The 21,932-nt window shown below is 41.0% G+C and overlaps 1 protein-coding gene across 1 annotated transcript in view; it reads right to left on the reverse strand.

Moving 5' to 3' along the window:
* Positions 1–388: 388 nt before the first annotated feature.
* Positions 389–21,932, reverse strand: part of LOC135052264 (vomeronasal type-2 receptor 26-like) — a 174,045-nt gene continuing 152,501 nt past the window's right edge. Inside the window, exons 4-5 of the mRNA XM_063957429.1 lie at positions 10,544–10,667; positions 389–1,296 (exon numbers count right to left, since the gene is read on the reverse strand). Coding sequence (XP_063813499.1) covers positions 389–1,296; positions 10,544–10,667 — 1,032 coding nt within the window. The remainder of the gene's footprint in view (positions 1,297–10,543; positions 10,668–21,932) is intronic.

Raw genomic sequence — 21,932 nt, forward strand, 5'->3', positions numbered from 1 at the left:
GAAAGACAGATATTATATATATATATATATATATATATATATATTCATATATATGCACTATTTTTTCTTATTGAGATTTTATCTATTGACAAAAACAAAATACATATTTTGATAAATTCCTTTTTTAAATCAAATGTGACATCAATTTAGAAGAAAAATAAGACAAGATACATTTGCTGTAAGTTTTTGTCTGATAGTAATAACCAATATACAATGCTGAATAAACCTTTATTTGTTTTAACACTTCATTAACAATGAATTCTATTTTATTAACATTGATTTAGAAAAAAATGTTTCCCTTTAAATTGTGTGTTGAACAAAACACTTATACATTTTTACTATAAGACTATAAAACAATTATTTTAAATAAAAAAGTATAATTACTACTTTATAAATAACTTTTCTCTAACAAGTGTCTCTTACTGTTCATTTCAGGTCTCAGTAGAATATTGTAGCATTTAGGAAAAAATATACAGCTCAGTACTCCAATACCTGATGCCAATAAGGCAAAAATCTCCACAGTGACCATGTTTTTCCCCTTACTGCTCAGATAGGCTGGGATGGCACAGATCCATACACTGCAGAATACCAACATGCTGAAGGTGATGTATTTGGCTTCATTGAAGTTGTCAGGTAATGTCCTCACCATGAAAGCCAGACCAAAGCTCAGAGCTGCCAGAAAACCCATGTAACCCAACATGAAATAAAAGGCAAGATCAGAACCCTCATTACATTGAATTATTATTATACCAGGATATGTATTCATATCATGCTCTTGAAAAGGTGGAGAAACTGACAACCAAATAGCACTGGTGAGAACTTGAACAGATGAGCAGATGAATACTACAGAATTTGGCAATTTAACACCCAGCCATTTTCTCCAGGAACTCCCAGGTCTGGCAGCTTTGAAAGCAATGCAAACCATTATAGTCTTTGCCAGGATAGAAGACATGGCAATAGCAAAAAATATTCCAAAGGATATTTGGCGTAGCATGCAGGTGATGTCCACTGGACGACCGATGAACAGATGCACACAGAGTAGGCTCAGCTTGAGGGAGATGAGAAGGATGAAGCTAAGGTTTCTATTATTGGCTTTTACTATGGGAGTGTCCCGGAATGAAACAAATATTCCAAATATAAATATAGTTAAACTAAAAAATACACCAGAAATTGCAGAAAAAACTGTAGCTACTGTGTCATTATTGTATGATAAAAATTCTAATATCCTTGGAACACAAATATCTTTTTCTTCATTAGGCCATTCATCATCTGGACATTTCTGGCAGTTTTCACTGTCTAAAAATAAATTGAGTAAATTGAAGTTATTCTACTATATAAAACTTTTACTACTGCATGTTTAATTTACTTTTTTATGTAGTACATTTCATCTATTGATCTTGAATAGTTTGTTCTTGTATCAATACATCTTTTAAGTGTCCTAAAAAAAATACAAAATCCTATTTGAAAAGTTAAAAACTTGTTTTTTATTTTATTATTTTAGTTTGTGGTGATGGTAACATAATAGATTATTGGTGAGTGAGTTTGTGCAGCATTCTTTTTTTGAAATGCAAAAAAAGGTCAAATGGAAAAAAAGTGTGTGGTCTCCTCAATTGGTAAACCAGCCCTAGGCCTTTAAATATAGGAAGAATTTGAATAGATAAAATATGTGCCGTCTCCCCTGATTTAACATGAACCAGCACTATAGTATGTCACTCCAATGGGTCTGTTTATACTTGGAGTGCCAGGACCAGGGATAATGGTTGTGTGCAGGTAACTAGGTGGATTTATAAAGTTCCTTTGCATACTGTATGTGGAGATTGTAGCACAGAACTATACAGCAATAGGAGAGTCTATAGTTGAGTGGAACTGAGGTAATGGAGCTTATGTGTTTTGCAGGAACTGGAACTAGCTGACTGGTTAATGTTAAAATGGGTATTTATTAAGGAGATCTGATATTGGTGTCTGCTCAGCGCCACTAATGAGGTGCGCATGCATAATACTGTGCTTGTGCAGATTAAGATATATAGAACACTGGGAATAAATCAGCTATATATAAATCAAAAGAAACATACTGTAGTAATCGTAACAAGAGCTAATTCAAGGAACAATAAATGGCACAGCCAGCCATAGCCTTTATGTCCCACTTACAAGCCATGTGCAGCTGTGGGGGTAGGGTTGGTGAAGTGCATGCTGGGAAAGTTATATATGCCCCCACACCCAAAAACAAGCTTTCTTTCCCTGATACTATTTTACAGGATAAAACACTGACCTGGCTTCCTGAGATCAACTGGACAACACACTTTCTTTGGAAGGTACTGACTGTACTATATAACACACTATTCTTTACTTTTACTTACCTTCAATATATATACAGTATATATATGTATATATATATATATATATACACATATATATACTGATAATCTTTTAACATACACGCAAATATATATACACACCCTAGATGTTTTTCAGATAGATGATCATTTATCAGTTAATCATAGATTAGCCGAGGGTATGATAAATATTTATCCAATAACAATAAATGCATCACAAAGACACGCACACACACACACACACACACACACACACACACACACACACACACACACACACATATATACACACAGGTAAGAACACAATTTGATAACATTAGCACATCTGTCTTGCATTCATACATATATACTTATATATATCTACACGTACTCCAAGATCATATACTACTAAGGTTTAATAAGAATCTTCATTGAAGTTTATTTAACAACAGAATGGGGTAATATTACTGGGATCAAGTTAGGAATTCACTTCTGAGTTGTTAAACTGTATTGTGGATCTGACCTGGTAATCCATTCTGCATTATTTGTAACTATCCACATGTAAGTAATCTTTAACTTTGCAGTTACTGTTTATTGAGTAAAATATTTTATACTTTATATGGTCTTTGGTTCATTAAAACTGAGGGTAAGAATGATTTGAATGTTTAAATCATATGTACAATTCGATATAGTTTAAGTAGTAAGGTTACTTGACATATTTTATTAAGGAGTAATATATGGGTGGTATTGGCCCAGGCAATAGAGAGTTTGCATGTGTAGCTCACATGGGACTCTAGTTGAAATGCATAAATGCATAGCAACTGGGGCCATCTGTCTGTGGGCAGTTGTGGTATAAGACAAATATATAAGACAGCATGGAAAGGATAGTGAATATTAGTCCAAATGTCACAGATAACGTAGTATCACATATAAGGAATATGGAATAGAGAGAAGTGTGGTATCATATCCCAATAATTAAATATAACAATTATTACTGGTATAAAGGTTATTTTGGGTAACTATCAGACCCCCCTGAGAAATGGGGAGGAGTACAAACAACCCCAGGCAAAAGAAAAAACCGTTTAACAGTACTAAACCAGATTTGAACCAGAACTGGAACTGCGTGAAGCTGGAGACTGAGCCGAACTGCACTGGATATCTGGAACAGTATATAGCTGGAGACTGAACTGGTCTGCACTGGATTTCCTGAACAGCATATAGCCAGAGACTGAAACGGACCATGCCAGATATCTGGAACAGTGTATAGCTGGAGACTGACCTGGACTGTGCTGGATAACTGGAACAACATACAACTGAGTCCTGGACCAAACTGCACCAGATAACTGGAACAGTGTACAACTGAGTACTGGACTGGATTGTGCCAGATAACTGGAACAGCGTACAACTGAGCACTGGACCAGACTGCACCAGATAACTGGAACAGTGTACAACTGAGTACTGGACTGGATTGTGCCAGATAACTGGAACAGCGTACAACTGAGCACTGGACCAGACTGCACCAGATAACTGGAACAGTGTACAACTGAGTACTGGACTGGATTGTGCCAGATAACTGGAACAGCGTACAACTGAGCACAGGACCAGACTGCACCAGATAACTGGAACAGTGTAAAACTGAGTACTGGACTGGATTGTGCCATATAACTGGAACAGCTACAATTGAGGACTGGACTGCTCCAGATAACTGGAACAGCATACAACTGAGGACTGGACTGTGCTGGATAACAGGACTGCGATTGAACTGGATAGTTGGATCGGCTGAGAGACAGGCACTGGGACTAGGATGCAATTGGATAACTGGCTACACAGCTATGCTGAGCTTTCTGAAGCAACTATAGACTATAGGGGACTAGAATGGGGTCTGGAGACACAATGTTGCACTGGTGATTAGCTGGTGCACCTGCAAGTTCTTATATAGGACTGACAGTGCTCTGAGTAGCTGCTGGAGTATCCTGAGTAAATTCTGAGCTCAGACTGGCTGAAAGCAGACAGGTGACCAAATCCAACATGCCTATTTCCTGGTTTAGGAGGGAATTCCAGTGTAGACAAGATTGTGAACTCACAATGTGGAGTGGCCTGACTCATATGGAAGCTGCAGCTACCCTGGATGACCTTCAGGAGAGACGATGATGCAGGTATTTGAGAAAAATTGTCCAGAGTGTCACCTTCCAATTTTCTTATCGAAATCACAGATCAAATGAGGAGCATGTACAGTACATCTGATACATTAAATCAGGCCCATAGCCTTTTCAGACTATTAAGTACTGAAGATGATTATGTCAGATGTGGGAGTCCAACATTTTCTCCACTCCACACTCTACTTTAGGAGTACAGTAGTATACTGGAATATGTTCAGAACCAGAGGTTTATGGAGTAAATTATACTGTAGAATTAATTTGGAATTCAAAGATATGGAGGAAGTTTAAACTGATAGACCACAGGGTTAATAACTTGCTCAATGATGAAGGGACCTATGTAATGAGGAAATAACTTCATAGTAGGCACTCATATTCTCAAATTTTGTGCAGATAACCAGACATGTACTCCTTTTTTTAAGATTGGGAATTGCTCATCATTTGAGGTCAACAAATATCTTATAGCTGGCTTTAATAGCAAGGAATCGACTGCTTGATGGGGGAATCAGCTGTTGTAACAACAGGTGGAGGTAATGGCTAGAAGTCTGGAGCCCTAGGTTGCAACCCATAAACTTTATAGAAAGGTGTAGTTCCTAAAGAATAATGGTACAGTTTATTATGGGAGAATTCCGCAAATGGAAGGACCTCCTTTCAATCATCTTGAGAAGAAAAAATAAAAAGATGAAGAAAGATCTCTACATCTTGGTTCACAGTTTCTGTCTGACTACTGGTTTTTGGGTGATAGGCCAGTGGAGCAAAATGGTGACCAGAACTTGGCTAAAATTTGGTTTCTTGATCGGATAAAATTTCAGACAGCAAGCCATGTAGTCTAAAGATCTCTTGAATAAAAAGTTGAGCTAGTTTTGTTGTGGAAGAAAACCATTAGAGGGGAATGAAGTAGGTTATCTTTGAGAATCGGCCAACTGCAACCTAACAGTCCATTGACAGATGTGACCATTGATGCTGAGACATGGGCATGAGTTGACCTATTGGAGTGTGGTGGGTTGTCTTGTATAGAGCATTCTGAGGACAAGAGGAAATAAATTCTTGCTTGTCTTGATTGTTTGTAAAATTGACCTTTTTAGTTCAAAGGTCTTCTGAATTCCAGGATGCCCAGTAAACTTAGAAGCAGGAGCCCATTTAAGAAGTTTCTTCCAGAGACTAGTATTTATAAAAGTCTTTGCTGGAGGAGTAACAGACTGGTAGCTGCAAAGGACATAAGATTGATAATAGGGCTTTCTTTGGATAACCATACAGTGATCATCAACTTGAAGCATAGAACGTGATACAGTAGATCATCATCTTGAAAAATAGAGCGTGATAAGGCATGAACCTTCCTATTTTGGGACCCTGGTTGATAGGACACTTTGATAGCAAATTTGGAAAAGAATAGCGCCCACCTTGCTTGTCTTTATTTCAATAAATTGTTATGATTAGTGATGACTGAAATTGGATATTTTGCACCCTCCAGTGTACACCTCCACTACTCCAAAGGAAGCTTGATGGTCAATTATTCTTGATTTCCGTTACTGTAGTTCTTCTCTGTGGGAAGAAACTTCTGGTAAAAGTAACCACAGGGTGAATGAGCCCATCTTCAAAGCTTGGGAAAAACCAGCTCCAACTTCAACAGTAGAGACATTGACCTCTATTATGAAGAAACTAGAACTATCTACCTGTAGGTTGTACAAAGCCGATAGGCTGTGCATTTATTTTCGAAGTGTGCATTTTTATCAGAGTGTGATAAAATTGACACATAACAGCAGCGTTCCATCAGCGTTCATTTATCTTCAGCTGATATCGATTGTGAATTGACGTCTCTTCTCTTCTTGTCATCTACAGGTAACTTGACTACAACCACCAACATATTCTGCTCCATTATACTTCTATAGGCCAGGATGATATAGCTAGGTAATGCAAATTGAAATATTACTGCATAGTATCTCATTCTGATGTACTTTCATCAGTTTTGAATTATATAGACCCAGTTAATTATGTGGTATGCCTGTTTGTTTGTGTAAGCTAATTTACTGCTTTGCATTCTAGGGGGCGGAGAGTGGTTGCAGATTCCAACTATTGGAATAACAAGCAATATTTATCAACTTAAGTTCTGTCCTGTAGGCTGTGCATCTATTTTCAAAGTGTGCATTTTTATCAAAGTGTGATAAAATTGATACGTAACAGCAGTGTTCCATCAGCGTTCAATCGAAGTAAAACAGAAGGTCACCGTCATAGAAAACTGAAGAACTAATTTAAATAACAAATGTGAGTCACTTAATTTTCATATCACTCACCTCCTGACTGTTGAATCTGATTACATAGCACTGAATTACCTGACTTAGACATTTCAAAAACCAACCATTTTACCAACACATGCTTTTATCTGCATCTTTGCATTTTGTTTTGTTTTTGTATGCACAGCTGTACCAGTGTAATTTTACCTACAAACACTTAAAAGTCCTTTCTGAATTACCATTGCTTTTTAACCCTCACTCAAAATCCTCTCATTTCTTACAGTCCAAATACATTTCTGCACCCATTTTATCTATGCTTTTGATTCACTTCAATCTAAATTTACACCCATTGAGCTTACACTGCTTTTCTCATCTGCATTTCTGCAATTATTCTGCTCTGATTGCCGTACAGCAACCACTCCTACTTCCAATTCCCCTCACCTATTTACCTACTCCACACTATGTCAAGGCCTTCTTATATTACCCACATCACTCAGTGTCTACCTAATCATGAATCTTGCCCCCTGTTCACACCTTTATCCTTCCCCCCTAGTCTCCTACACCTCCTTTCTCCCCTCCTCTGTCTCCCTTCCACCTCTCTGTTTCCTTTCCCCTCCTTTCTTTTTACCCCACTTTCTTTTACTTCTGCTCCATGGTCCTATTCCCCCATGACTCAGCCCTATTCTTTCCCTCCTTTCCCTGTTATCCCCCCACACCCCCATCCACATTACAATGAACTCCATCCCTGCCCACCTCCTACACTTTCCCTTCTTAGCTCAGGCACCCGCACTATCACTACTCTCTCATCATCCCTGCCCTCAAAGTTACTACAGCAACCCTAATAATCTCATTCACATCTTTCCCACAAATTCATAGCCCCTATCATGCGCCCTCTAGAATGCCAGATCTGTTTGTAACAAACTGGTCCCCACTCATGACATTTCATTTCCAACTCCCTGCTACTATCCATCACTGAAACCTGGATTACTCTCTCTGACACTACTTCTCCTGCTGCTCTCTCTGCTAGGGGCCTCACAACTCCCCCCCCGCCTGGGGGTTGCAATGGGGGTGGTGTTGGGGTCCTGTTACCTTCTAGTTACTCCTACCAACTCATATTCACAGAACTGTACCTTACATTCACTATATTTGAAGTCCATGCTATACGAGACTTCCAACCAGTCCCTCTTAGAGTAGCTGACATTTACCGGCCCCCTGGCACTGCCTCAAAATTCTTCTAAAACTTTGTTTCCTGGCTTCCTCACTTCCTCTCTTCTGACATTCCCTCCATTATCCTGGGCAATTTCAACATCCCTATTGAAATCCCCACAAAATCCCCTGCCTCTAAACTCCTTAAACTGACCTCTTCACTTGTTCTCTCCCAGTGGACCTCCTCATTCTCCAAAGTGAATGGACACTCACTGGGTCCGTCTTCACTCACTGCTGTGATATTTCTGATTTCTCCAACTCCCCATTTCCCCTCTCTGACCACCACCTGCTCTCCTTTAACCTATCTCTCTGCTTCCCCACCTCTACCTCCTAAGGCTACCATCACTAAGCGTAACATTGAGGCTATTGACACCACATTCCTATCCTCCCTGATTGACTCTATTCTCTCTCCTATTCTCTCTTTCATGCCCGTAATAAGCCACTTCCCTGTACAATGCATCCCTTACTTCTGCTCTTGACTCTGCCACTCCACCAACCACTATTCACCTTTGCAAATTAACTCTTCAACCCTGGCACACGTGCATGCTTCTCTGTGTAAAAGTGTGTGAAGTAGATCAAAATAAGACTATGTGGGGGCCTCCCTAAACATAACCAGCCCAGGGCTCTTTGAGCCGGTCCTGGTTCTTAAAATACCAGGAAAAAATATGTATTTTAAAAATATATATTTTAAGAATGAGCACCAGGCTCTTGGACAGGAACTGGTGCCAAAAATGAGGGGGGGGAAGGACATAGAGGCCCCCCATATTTTGGAAACCAGCTTTGGGCTCCTCTATTCAAAAAGATAATGCCACAGCCGGGAGACACATTTAAACAGGTCTCTGTGGCCAAATCATTACCCCCCAAACTAGTCAACCCTGACAGAGTACCCTGGTGGAGTAGGGCCCCTACCAATAAATGTATCCTCCCTCCAGGCACTCAAGTGCCAGGGCTGAAGCCCGAGGCTGTCCCCAGCACCCCTGTTTGGTGGGTGTCAACCATTGTGCAAAAATATGAATATATATTGTCTTTTAGTGAACCACAAGTACGAGCATGCAGTGCATTAAAAGGCCCAATGGAACCTGTAGTTTTATTGTAAAATAAATATTCCAATAAAGACAACTCTCACACACTGTGATAATATAACTTTAATAAAGCACGCTAACACACACATTCACACTTATTCTTACCTACATCCCACATAAAAATCCATATGGTACCTGTAAAAAAAATATACTCACGTATTCCAGTGTAGATCAGTCCTCTTCAGTCCATGTAGGTATCCCAGGTGTTAAAAAAACAAGAAACGGAAAAAAACCTGATCCAAAATGGACATGTTCAAGTGTATGTACTCACATACACCTCTACTATGCGAATGTCGACCTCCACATAACTAATATCACTAGAGGGACCCATTAGCCAATCAGGAGCTGCTGCCACAGTTTGCCCATAGGAATGAATGGAGATGCTCCACTACATTCATTCCTATGGTGGGAACTGCTTAATTGGAAAAACCCCAAGGGGGAATACTGGTGGACCCCTACACAATTTGTCCCCGGTATTTAAGAAACAGGAACAACTCAAAAAGCCCAGCGATGGTTATGCTTAGGAGGGGGACCACATGCATTATTTTTTTTTTTTTTTTTTACTGTATCAGTACTTACTACAATGAAGCCTAGCATGGATCTCACTGATCCGGCCGGGCTTCATGCCTTCATGTTTGGCAGTATTTCACTAACCCCCTCTGTAATACACTGCTCTGCTTTACGAATGGCTTTGACATCGGAAAACTCGAATTGAGCAAACACAGTTGCAACCTAATACAATAGCTCATACACGTTAGTATTTTGATAAGCAATGTGGCCTCCACCAGATACAGTATTGTTTAATTTCAATTTATTCTCATCCATATTGCCAGTGTTTCTGATACTGTTTTCCAGCCATCCTATAATTGGGTTCTCAATCCTTCCACCCCTTTGCCTTATTTTTCTCATTCTTCTATGTTACTATGCTGGGCTCATGCCCCTTTGCCCTAACCAAACAGTGTGCAAAGTTTGCAACTCCTATTTTATGGTTTGGTCCTTCTCCCTTAGAGAGTGTGGGTTGCCCTTCCCCCTCAAGTCTCCTTCCCCTCCCCCCCTTCTCTCTCTTTCTCTTTTTCTTTCCCCCAGGTGTCTCTGTGACATATTTTGAGCCACTATATTGCATTCCTGTTAAGCCCTCACTATATTGTAAAAATATAGACTATAGTACTGGTGACTGATAAGTCATGCCTATTCAACAGAGCCAAAATAAGGGATATATCAGAGGGATCTCCTGATACAGACTGCAGCCCCTAGTTTTTTTCAGTGGAGTTTGTCTTTTTAAAGCTTGACCCCTTTAGCTAATGTGATCTCAGCTGTGACTAATTGGCTTCAGTATCACTGTAGAGGTCTTCAAATTTATCTCCAGTTACTGTGCATCGGTGGGTAAATTCATTTCTCCAAAATAATAAAAGATTTATAATAAATGTACCACTTGTGCCAAATTTGAAGATTGCATAACTGTGAATGACCACATTCAATAATAACATCATATATACTTCTCCCTACAGTGAACACAGAGATTGTGGAAGACAAAGCACTGTATGTATGATGATTACCAGACACATTGGATATCTCGCCCTCTGAGCATGGGATGCAGTCATAGCAGCAGGTGTGGGAGCCTTTCCTCAGGGCCCGTCTGGTTCCTGGAAGACAGACTGCAGTGCACAGACCTTGGGGAACCTGGGAAACAAAATTATTCTAAGATCAAAATCACTATCTGAGCATGTTCCTGATGTACTTGTATTTTAAATATGGGAACACTGTTCCAATCTGCGCTGATATTACAGTGTCTATCTCAGCTACATTATTTATAATAAACATACTTTAATAAAATGTTGTTATTACGTCAGTGACTTTCAGTGATACCCAAGGGTGTAACTACAATAGGTGCAGGGAGTGCCTAGAGATTACTGGGTCAAAGTTACATGTGTTACAGTATATACATGTTTCACTATTGGGTGGTACAGTACATAGGGGCCCTTACAAACTTTTGCTTTGGAGTCTACAATATATCTAGGCACTATAATATGGTACAATATGAACTGAGGGCATCGTATGTCATAATGAAAATTGGGGGCACTGTGGTGCATAATGTGTACTGGCAGCCCTACAGTGTGACATAATGTAAACTAGGGAACTACTCTGGATTCATAAAATTAACTATGGCACTTTTATGGGGCACACAATTAACAACTGCTACAGAGATATGTCTCTAGAGCAGCATTGGGACAGGGTCCACTTTAAAATGTTGTGGGGCCCACAAAGTTCTGGTTACACCCCTGGGGTTACCTATTGCCAGTGCTAGGTTCAGTAACTGTGGGCAGGTGAGAGGTGGGCAGTGATGTGGTTGGAGATACCAAAGGGGTGGGGCATCAATTGGTGCATAAACTTTTAACAGCCCAGTAGTGCCACATATACACATAATATCCCCCAGTAGTGCCATATATACACATAATGTCCCCCAGTAGTGCCATATATACACATAATGCACCCAGTAGTGCCAAATAGAAAACATTGGAATATAGATTGTAAGCTCCACTAGGTCAGGGACTGATGTGAATGGTCACATATTCTCTGTTAAGCACTGCAGAATATTTTGTTCTATATAAATATCTGATATCAAATAAATAAAATCATTAACCAGCATGGAATAAAAAATAAAAGTAATAGAAAAAGAAAGCATACTGTACATAACAAAAAAAATCCTATTTTTTAATTGAATACCATATTCATGCCACTGGTGTCTCACCACATTTCCAAGGAGTCATACTGTAGGTTCATGAAAACAAGTAAATCATTCAAACGTTCTCAAACATGGTCCTGAAGGCAACTCAATGATCCAGGTTTTAGGTATATCCAAGGCTCAGCATAGATGGAGAAATAAAATTGACTGAGGTGCTAATTAAGACACCTGTGGACAAACATGGATAAACTAAAAACCTGGACCTTTGAGGTGCCTTTAGGACCACATTTTATAACCTCTGAAATAGTTAGAAAAGAAACGGCACACCTGACAACTGTTTCTGCTGCAGGTATCTACAAGTGATACTTGGCTCAGTATAGGTAAATAATCTTTGGTATTGATTCCGTCTATGGCGCTGTGGGTAGCGTAATCACAAATGATTTAGTAGCAAATTATACATGGGAAAAAAAATAAAAACATACATAGTGAATTATAACATAAAACAGTTCACACTATTGTGTAAAGAAAATAATTAGGTGAAATGACAGTATGTTTCTACCAAAGGCCAGCTGTTCTATATACTAGAGATGAGCAGGTTCGGATTTACTCGGTTCTTTACGCCAGAATTATCGCCGTTTCTTATTTTCTGGATTTTTCTTATTGGCAATCCGAAACACTTGACGTCCGATAGCCAATAAGGGGATTCGGGTAAATCCGAGTAAAACCGAACCCGCTCATCTCTACTATATACCCTTACTTTAATTAAATAGAAGAGCCCTTAATGTATCTTTCTATTTCCACTTCAACTCTCTCTCTTTTAGGGATATAGAACAGATAAAAATATATGTAGGGCAACACTTCCAGTATATGAATAAAAAGGAATGTATACTGTATACTGTATAATCCCTCACACGAATGAATAAAAACAGCAGCAAGTGAGCAAAGTCAGGTAAGGCCCACTGTCCAGATGGGATCCAGCGGAACGTTCTTAAAGAATGTTCCGAGCAATTAGCTCAACTCATTGTACCGAAGTATTTAAAATTTACATTAATTGTTCTGATCCCAAAAATAATAAGGCTTGTGAACCAAATGACTATCGTCCAATTGCCTTGGCATCTTTTGTTTTGAAAGTATGTGAACCAGGGGCATTTTAAGAGAGAACCTGCGTGCAGACTGCGGGTGGGGCCCCTCCTCTCCAAGGAGCCATATGCTCCATGTCAAAGTCGGAAAAATATCATGCTACACGCTGCCATATATCCACCCCATGCGCGTGCCTGCTGCACGTGCACATTCTCTCCCGTGCGTGCGGATACTCGCAGCCGCGTGATGGCGCCTCGGCCATGCGCTCGAGCGCGTGGTATGTGCATTTACGGTAGAGTTTGTGTGCGTCTAGCGGGCGACTCAATCGTTAAATAATAAAACCAAATAGTATGTTTTATAGATAATGTTCCCCTTAATAATGACTGTAAGTTTGTTTAATGTAAATGGTCGCTGGACAGAGGAATTCCTCTTTGTATGGTACGAAGGGTCAGACAGGGTTTGAGCAGCTGTGTCTGGTACCTAACTAAAGAACATTTTATTAGAAACAATCCGGTGCTGGTCAGGTAAAGATTAATCGCTCCTGCGTATAATTATGGCCATTAGTATTTTCTGGACATTTACTATATTTGCGATTCATTACCCATGCGGCGGGAATCTCCAGATTCCCTCCCACCTGAGCAGTTTGATATAGTCGCAGCCCACCTGTTCAAACTAACCTATGACCTTTTGTTATGATGCGAGGAGACATTCCTGTGTCCAATGAACAATGAGATTATAGGTCCCTTTGTAGTATACTGTACTCAGTGTATATAAGATCAGCCAGCCTGGGCAGCTCTCTCACTCTCCACAAATGGTTTTTATATTGACTAACTTGGAGCTGGTACCAGAAGCTGGGCAGCGATCGTTCCCAGTGTGTGTAAGTAATTCTCTGTAATCAACTTGTTCTCTGTGTGTATTGGCCATTCTCTCTCTCTCTGTTATTGTATAAGTTTGTGACGCTATTGTATATTTCTGTCTAGATATTCTGTTAGAATTATATGTTAGCTTGTAGTGTATGACTTGTAAACTGTTTCCCCTTTTTAATATAACTAAAGATTGTTAGTAAAGGTGTTGGAACCTTAGCAAGGTATCGTGTGTTCATTACATTGCAGAGGGTAATAGGAGCGTTTCAAACGTTCAAGCAGCTTTAGCATTAACAAGGTTAAGCAGCGTTATATCGCTACAGGATTTCAGTACAAGGTTTACAGTATAAGAGTATCCTTTCTGTGTGTTACATTCAAGGTTTACTGATTGTCATCCCATGAGCGTCTGCGCCGCTCGTGTTCTCCTCATGGACTCGAGCGTCCGCTACGCTGGTAGCGTAGCATTACGGTAGTCGCCCGCCTATAGCGTGCTCGACACCACGCATTAAGCTGTGAGCGAGCGTGTCGCATGTGCGTCTCGATCACGGCCGAGCGTATGCTACGCTAAGTGCGTACCCTTACGGTACCCCATACGCCAATTGCGTACTGTGTCTCTTACCCATTTATTGTGAATGTTATAAGATAAATAGATAGCTTTATCAATTGGCGGCTCGTCCGTCCTCCACATATCCGCACTAGCGAACACAGACTTTATCTGTCAGCAAGGGCGGGAAGGCAGTATCCCTTCGTATCGGGATACAGTAGTGCTGGCTAGATAAGCGTCTGTTTCGCTACGTTGAAGGAGTGCTGGTGGAATCCGGAACCGGAGGTAAGAACAATACGCTATTGTCTTTTAAAACTGTTTATTTCTGTTTTGCGTACGCACACGCACGCATGCACGCACACACCTGTATTTCTTTTCATTTGTGTATTTTCACATATCACTTTCTTGTTTGCCATTTCACAATTGATAACGTGCTGAGAAAGATGTGTTGCTATTGGTAGTTAAAAGTAATATCAATACGTTAAGGAGTAATTTGTAATACACGCGCACGGCTTGCCTAAGATACAAGGAAGTTTGGTGTGGTGTTCGGTAGATGATTACAGTTAAAGATCATCTACATTGATATTAACGTGTTAATTGTATTTCTGTGGATATACCTGGCTTGCGTACACGTGTCTCTAACAAAGGGCGGGACTAGTGTACGCGACGCAAGGGCCGACGCACGGAGTGTATATTACGCAACGGAGCGTCTGGATACGCCCACATAATACAAATCACACGATAGTATTGTTTTAGTTAGGCGATAAGGTGGCAACGCGATAATAGCGCAAATCGATCTCAGTGTCCAAAATTTTAAGCTAATAGATCCTTCTCTAGTTGTAACTCCTCGGGATTAGCCTGCGATACTGAATGAAAGGGATTTCTGTGCAGAAACGAAAGTAAAGAGTATATGAGGTGAAATAGTGTGTAAACATATATATATAAGTTTCTAATTTTTGGGGTTGAACCACAGGAAATCATCGAGTTCTCGTGAAGGTACATACGTGTAAGTGACTGCACGGTGGCTTGGGAGGCATCCCTTGTTAAACATTTAAAAAAGAGCATTGGAGTATAGCAGACCAGGAGGTCTACTGTAGCACAGACAAGGAGGTCCAGGTACAGCAGACTAAGAAGTCCGCTATAGATAAAGAGTAAAAGAGCACAACACCAGAAAGGGTTGGTGCGGTACCCATATAGGCCATTAAGCTCAGGCTGAAGGAATTCGCAGCCACAATTTTCGATTCCACTGGTCGCTCCGCACATAAGATAAGTTGCTTATGTGCAGAACGATTGTACCGCACGTAATTGTGTGCATTGGTTAGTTACTTGACCCAGTACCATTTGCGTATGCTAGAGGGGTCACAAACGCTATTTGTACATTCTAACGTGATTTGTGTAATTTTTTTTATTTTAAGGGAAGTTCGCTGGTCACTTGGGAACTATCCAACAACCAATAGTTACTGGAAAGGGTTAAGTGCTCTTCGGATCACACCCACATGTTCCAGTAAATAGAGGTTCAGGTCGCAGGGGCCCTAGGTCGAGTACGCCAGCGCTAGGGCAGTGTGTGTGCGTATTGGTTGACGTGGGCGAGTGAGTGGAGTACTCGGTTAACTTCCGCCGCCGGCCTACCCCGGATATCTTGGTTTTTGTAAGGGTTCGCTGAAGACCCTGATTTGAAGGTCAGAGGTAGTGAAAGCAACACCTGCAAAGATGGGGGCCAGTTGTTCAGGTAAGGGGCGATCAACCTCGGTTCGGGTTGACTTAGTAAACCGACCAATCAGGTCGGCAAGGTATGTAATGTGTGAGAAATACGGTTCACACACAGAAGTTTTGTGCGATGAATGGGAAAGAATGACTGTGCACGATGGGGAAAAGTTCCCACGGGTAGGCAGTTTTAGTCCCGAGGTGATACAGAATCTAGGGAGAAGGATATGTCTCATTAAATCTGCAAAGAGACGGATCAAACATTATGATTATTTACAGTTATGGCAACAGGAAGGTGAAATACAAAGAGGATTGGCTCAAGCGGGTGGATCTAACCCTATCAGAAAACTGATAGCCACTGCGCCACCACCACCATACATAACGGGAGAGAAGGTCGTTACAGAGAATGGCACACTGGTGAATGATAAACATGCACTTAGTAACTGTATAAATATTAAGACTAATGTAACCAAGATTGTTGATGCTAATATTAACCCGTGCAAGCTGTGCCCTGTTTTAAACTTTCCCCAGGATTGTGACCAAGAGGATGAACCAACAACAATATCGGCACTCTCTCTAGCAGCCACCATAGCAGAAACAATAGTGGGCACGTCCCAACCAGTAAGAGCAGTATCAAATGCCCCTAGTGGAGGGACAGGTGAGGTCGTATCAACTGGTAAGTACGGCACCATACACTATGCTGAAACCATTTCACCACATGCTGTAGAATCTACTCAGAATGATGTTAATGAACTTAATCCTGTTAGGGTAATTGCAGTGCCAAATGGGAAAACTGACACTACAGGAGTCACTCCTCTCAGACACATCGCCATGCACTGCCCCTTTTCCCGAATGGAATTAAGATCAATGGTGTCTGAATTCCCTGATCCTAGGAAAGACCTAGTTGCAAGCCAGGAATACATTAGAGAGCTAGGAAATACTGTGGAGCCCAATAACAAAGACTGGCAGATATTGCTGAGGGCATGTTTACCCTCCAATGTCGACTCAGCGAGATTTTTAGCTGACTGTAAATAAGATGAAGATGTACCCCTTACGGATGTGTACAACCAAGATAATGTAAAGAGAATAAATTTACAGTTAAAAGAGTATTTTCAAGCTGTTGTCAAATGGAACAAAATTTTCTCCATCAAACAGAAAGAGGGAGAAACAGCTGCTGATTATTTTCATCGGGCACTACAGGATATGGCTAAGTATACAGGCATAGGAGACATTAAGACAAATGTGAATCATAGAGAAGTAGCAGTATCTGTGTTAATGGATGGTTTAAAGGAAGTATTGAGGACGAGGGTACAGACCACCCAACCATGTTGGCGAGGTCTGTCGGTGGCTACTTTGAGAGAGGCCGCTATTGATCATGATCGGAATATCACCAGACACAGGGAGTTGCAGAGTGATAAGTTAATGGCCGTAAGTATACAGGCCCTGACCACAAGGCCACCTCAGTATAAATCTCAGACCCCTGTGGGTAAGTCAAATGTGGTAACTTGTTATTTCTGTCATAAAGAGGGACACTATGCACGAGACTGTAGATCAAAGAATGCACAAAAATCATATCAACTCCCTAGACAACGACATGACACACGAAATTGGGATCAAGGACCGCAGAGACGGAGTTATGAGCCACACGCAGGGGAAACAAAAAGGTATCCCCCAAAAAGAGACTGGCAAGTCACTGATAGATCCCATTTACCCCCTTCACAGGTTATAGCTGCCAGCGCAATGCAGGGAGGCCACCACGCACCATAGGGGCGAGGCCACACCTGTAATCTGCAGCCAGTGAAATTAATTGCGAGCCTTGGAAGTGAACCCGAGGTCACAATTGATGTAGCTGGTAAATCTCTAAATTTCCTTGTAGATACGGGGGCGGCCAAGTCAGTGATAAATTCGACCGTGGGCATGAGAACCACTGGTAAAACAATTCCAGCCATGGGAGTAACAGGAGTAGTACAGCACTACCCTTTAAGCAAACCTGCAGAGATTACGATAGGGCCTTTGCATACCAAGCATTCTTTTCTGCTGGCTGCATCGGCTCCGACTTATCTCCTAGGGAGATTTACTGTGCAAAATGGGATGCGTCATATACTGTACTCCTGAAGGTGTGTTCTTGGACATACCCGAAAACCACGCTCAGGAAGCGCAGGATATGCTAGACTCCCCAACAAGATTAATGTCACACACTGTTGTTGTAAATAGGTGTCCGTCCAAGGTAGAGGAAATGATTTCCCAGATACCGGAATCACTTTGGACCAAGGATGGACAAGACACTGGATTGATGGCAAACGTAGCCCCAGTAGTTGTGCAAGTAAAAGATGGTAGGATAGCTCCAAAAATCCCACAATATCCTCTGAAGCCAGAGGTGGAGTTAGGAGTCTTCCCTGTAATAGAGCGCTTGCTACAACAGGGCATTCTAGTAAGAACATCCAGCACTGCCAATAGTCCCATCTTCCCTGTTTAAAAGAGTGGGGGGAGGGGTTACAGATTAGTGCAGGATCTAAGAGGGATCAACAAAATAGTTGAGAGTCAATTCCCCGTAGTGCCAAATCCAGCTGTTATCCTTATGCAAATCCCTCCCACTGCCAAATTTTTCACTGTGATTGACCTCTGCTCCGCCTTCTTCTCGGTACCTCTGCACCCTGACAGTCAATACTTATTCGCATTCACATACAGAGGAGTTCAGTACACTTGGACTCGACTACCACAAGGTTTCATAGACAGTCCAAGTATTTTCTCACAAGCTCTGCATGATTGTTTACAGTCTTTCCAACCAGAGAGTGGATCAATATTGATACAGTATGTGGATGATTTACTACTGTGTTCAGATTCACTGGAAGCATCCCTGAGAGATACGAAACAACTCCTGTTTCATCTTTCAGACACAGGACACAAGGTTTCCAAGGACAAGTTACAATTATGCCAGACCCGTGTGAAGTATTTGGGACACTGTCTAACACAAGGACTAAGACACCTTACCGCTGATAGAATTCAAGCAATTCGTGACATGACCCTGCCACAAACCCAGCAACAGATTAGAATGTTTTTAGGAATGTGTGGGTATTGCCGTAACTGGATCCCAGGTTTTTCCATACTGGCCCTACCTTTGCATGAGATGGTCTCATCAAGCAAACCTGATCGGATTTCGCACACAGACGAATCTGAGATGGCATTTGAGAGACTTAAACAGTGCCTAACGCAGGCACCAGCATTAGGTATGCCTGACTATGGGAAACCCTTTGAGCTGTACGGAACAGAGAGTGCTGGGTGCGCAGCAGGTGTCTTAACCCAGAAGCATGGTGATGCCAGCAGGCCGGTAGCCTACTATAGCGCTCAGCTAGATACGGTAGCGCGATCCCTCCCCACATGTTTGCGAAGTGTTGCAGCAATAGCATTGCTAGTCACAAAAAGCGAAGATGTAGTGCTAGGACACAACCTCACAATTCATACACCACATGCAGTGTCAGCATTACTGAATTCTGCCCAAACCAGACACGTCTCATCAGCGTGGTTTACAAGATGGGAATCGGCATTGATGGCCCCCGTAAACATCACCATAAGGAGATGCAGTGCATTAAATCCTGCAACGTATCTCCCAGGTGTGCCTGGACAGGCAAAAAGGGTGGAGGATGAGAGTGATGGTGAAGGAGGATTTAATACAGGGGATACACAAGATGGGCGGTCTCCAAGCGCTGCTTTTGCAATCCTTCTGTCCTGATGATCCTCAAAGAGATAACAACAATATGGCAACAAATGTTGGACTCTTCAATGTTTTTATTGTTGTACCCTGTTGTTTTGCTAGAACTGACCTTTCTTCAAAACAATGCATTCACATAAAGGTTTCTTTCATCACCTCTTCTAAGTATCGCAGTAAGTACGTAAAATGTCCAAAAATTGGAACCCAGCTTACCTTATGGATAAGCCCTATGTGCCTCAAAAGGTATCTTTCTCCACAATGGTCTCCTCCACGTTCCCAAAGATAAGTTCCACGTCCTCTTCATATTTAAAAAGATTTATTCTAACCACAAGCTTGTGGTAAAAACAATTTAAAAATGAACAAACATAAGGGTACCCACTATAGACAGGCAAGGCCACCTCCACTTACATCCCTTAGATGGATATAGAGATAAAGTATAACACCACCAAAAAGGTAGGTATCCACATAAGTGGTAGGGTTCAAGCCTGGGGTCCTTAAACAATGCACCAACGCGTTTCGGATGGAAATCTTTCCTCAGGGTGTAGTTGTGGAAGTGACCTTCTCGGTCCTTTATACCCACTAAACATTATCACATGATCCTGCCGTCCAATGGGGTTACAGTACCATCTAAATTCATCTTTATACACATTTAATATACCCCAAATACTGCACATGAACTGATTTCTAAACAGTGATCATACATATATACATAAATACATATTCTTACTAAAAATCATAAAAAAATTCCTAAATTCATACTAATTGGTAATAAATAAGATCCGGTTGATAATCCAAATGATCATGTATATCCCATATTAATACCATGGCTCCCGGACTATAATATCCATGTATTCACGGAGGCCTGGTTTATTAGTCCTCCCCTTCCTCTATGATGTCATTACATATTCACTGATGTTTCAGTTTGTTAGCTTTGGTAACCATGGAGATCGCACGTACTGCACGTATCTCTTGTGTCCCGGAAGGTTCCTTCCTGTGTTTGCAGTAATACGGACCCGGAAGTATTCGTCAATCATTACTTCCGGTCTTTGACACGCATTCACGGAAGAGAATTCACGGAAAGGTTCATCAATCATTGCTTCCGGTCTTTGACACGCATTCACGGAATAGAGTTCTTAACCGTCAAAAACCTAGAAGAAGAAATTGAGGCTTTAAGATCTTTGGTGGAGCCTTTTTCGGAACTCAGAGATTATAAAGAAATGGAAGAAGAAGTTATCAGAAAAGTGTCAAGAAATGAAAAGGAGATTAAAGATAAAAAACGTAAAAAATATCTCAGGGACACTGAGGATGGTGAGAAAAAGGAGGTAGGAGGATCATCCAAATCTGAGAAGATTATGAGAAACAAGAATAGTATGGAGGGAACCCCTAATAGAGTGACCAATAGGGTTAATGATAGAAGGAGACCAGAAACACAATATGGAAGTAATAGGACATATCAAGCATATAGATACAAAAATGATAGATATGCACATAGAGGGAGATTTGATGGAAGGAAGAACCAATATGAGGATAGAAGGTTCAATGAAGAGAATAGAGGAAGGGAGTTTGAGAGATATAGAGGGGGTTCTAATCAGAGGGATATATGGGAGGAAAGAGAACGCGTCAACCTTAGGGGGAGAGAGAATTATGCCAACCCCAACTCTAGAAGTCATTTTTTAGAAGTAAGAGAAAGGAATCACAAGAAGTGGAGGTAGTCCACCAACATCCAAAAGCTAGAGGTAAAAGAGGGGGGAAGGGTAAATCTCTCAATTCAAGAAGAAGACGTAAGAAAAGAGAGGATAATAAAGATCTTAAGGACAATGAAATACAGGAGGAGACTGTTAATGAGATAGCGGTCCCTGGTGTCCAAAATAATAATAATAATAATAACAAAATTACCAAAATCTATAACTTAAGTAATTATGAGTTAACAAAGGATGAAGAAGGGATCCTTAACAAGGGCCTCAAATTTGCCCCATCTAACAGGTGCGACAAATTTGATGTCTTTGTGGATATAGAGAGGTTTGTTAGACGTCTTACTCTTAAGCGTTTCTTTGGAGAAAAACAAGAATTCGATATACCCCAGGTTGAAGATGAACTTAAACTGAGACGAAAATCCACCTTTTATCCCAGGCACAAAAAAGGTAGCTTCATTGAAGCCTTTGAGAAGTCTGTAAAAAATGATCTAGAGAGCATCCATCTAAAACCAAATAGGAAAACCAACCTCACTAAGGAAGAACATAATGCTATTAAAACATTAAGAGAAAATAAAAATATAGTGGTTAAGCCCGCTGATAAAGGGGGCAGTGTGGTGGTTTTAAATCTGGAGGATTACAATGCTGAGGTATTCAGACAGTTACAGGAT

This window comes from Pseudophryne corroboree, chromosome 1 (assembly GCF_028390025.1).
Source record: "Pseudophryne corroboree isolate aPseCor3 chromosome 1, aPseCor3.hap2, whole genome shotgun sequence".
NCBI classification, from domain to species: Eukaryota; Metazoa; Chordata; class Amphibia; order Anura; family Myobatrachidae; genus Pseudophryne; species Pseudophryne corroboree.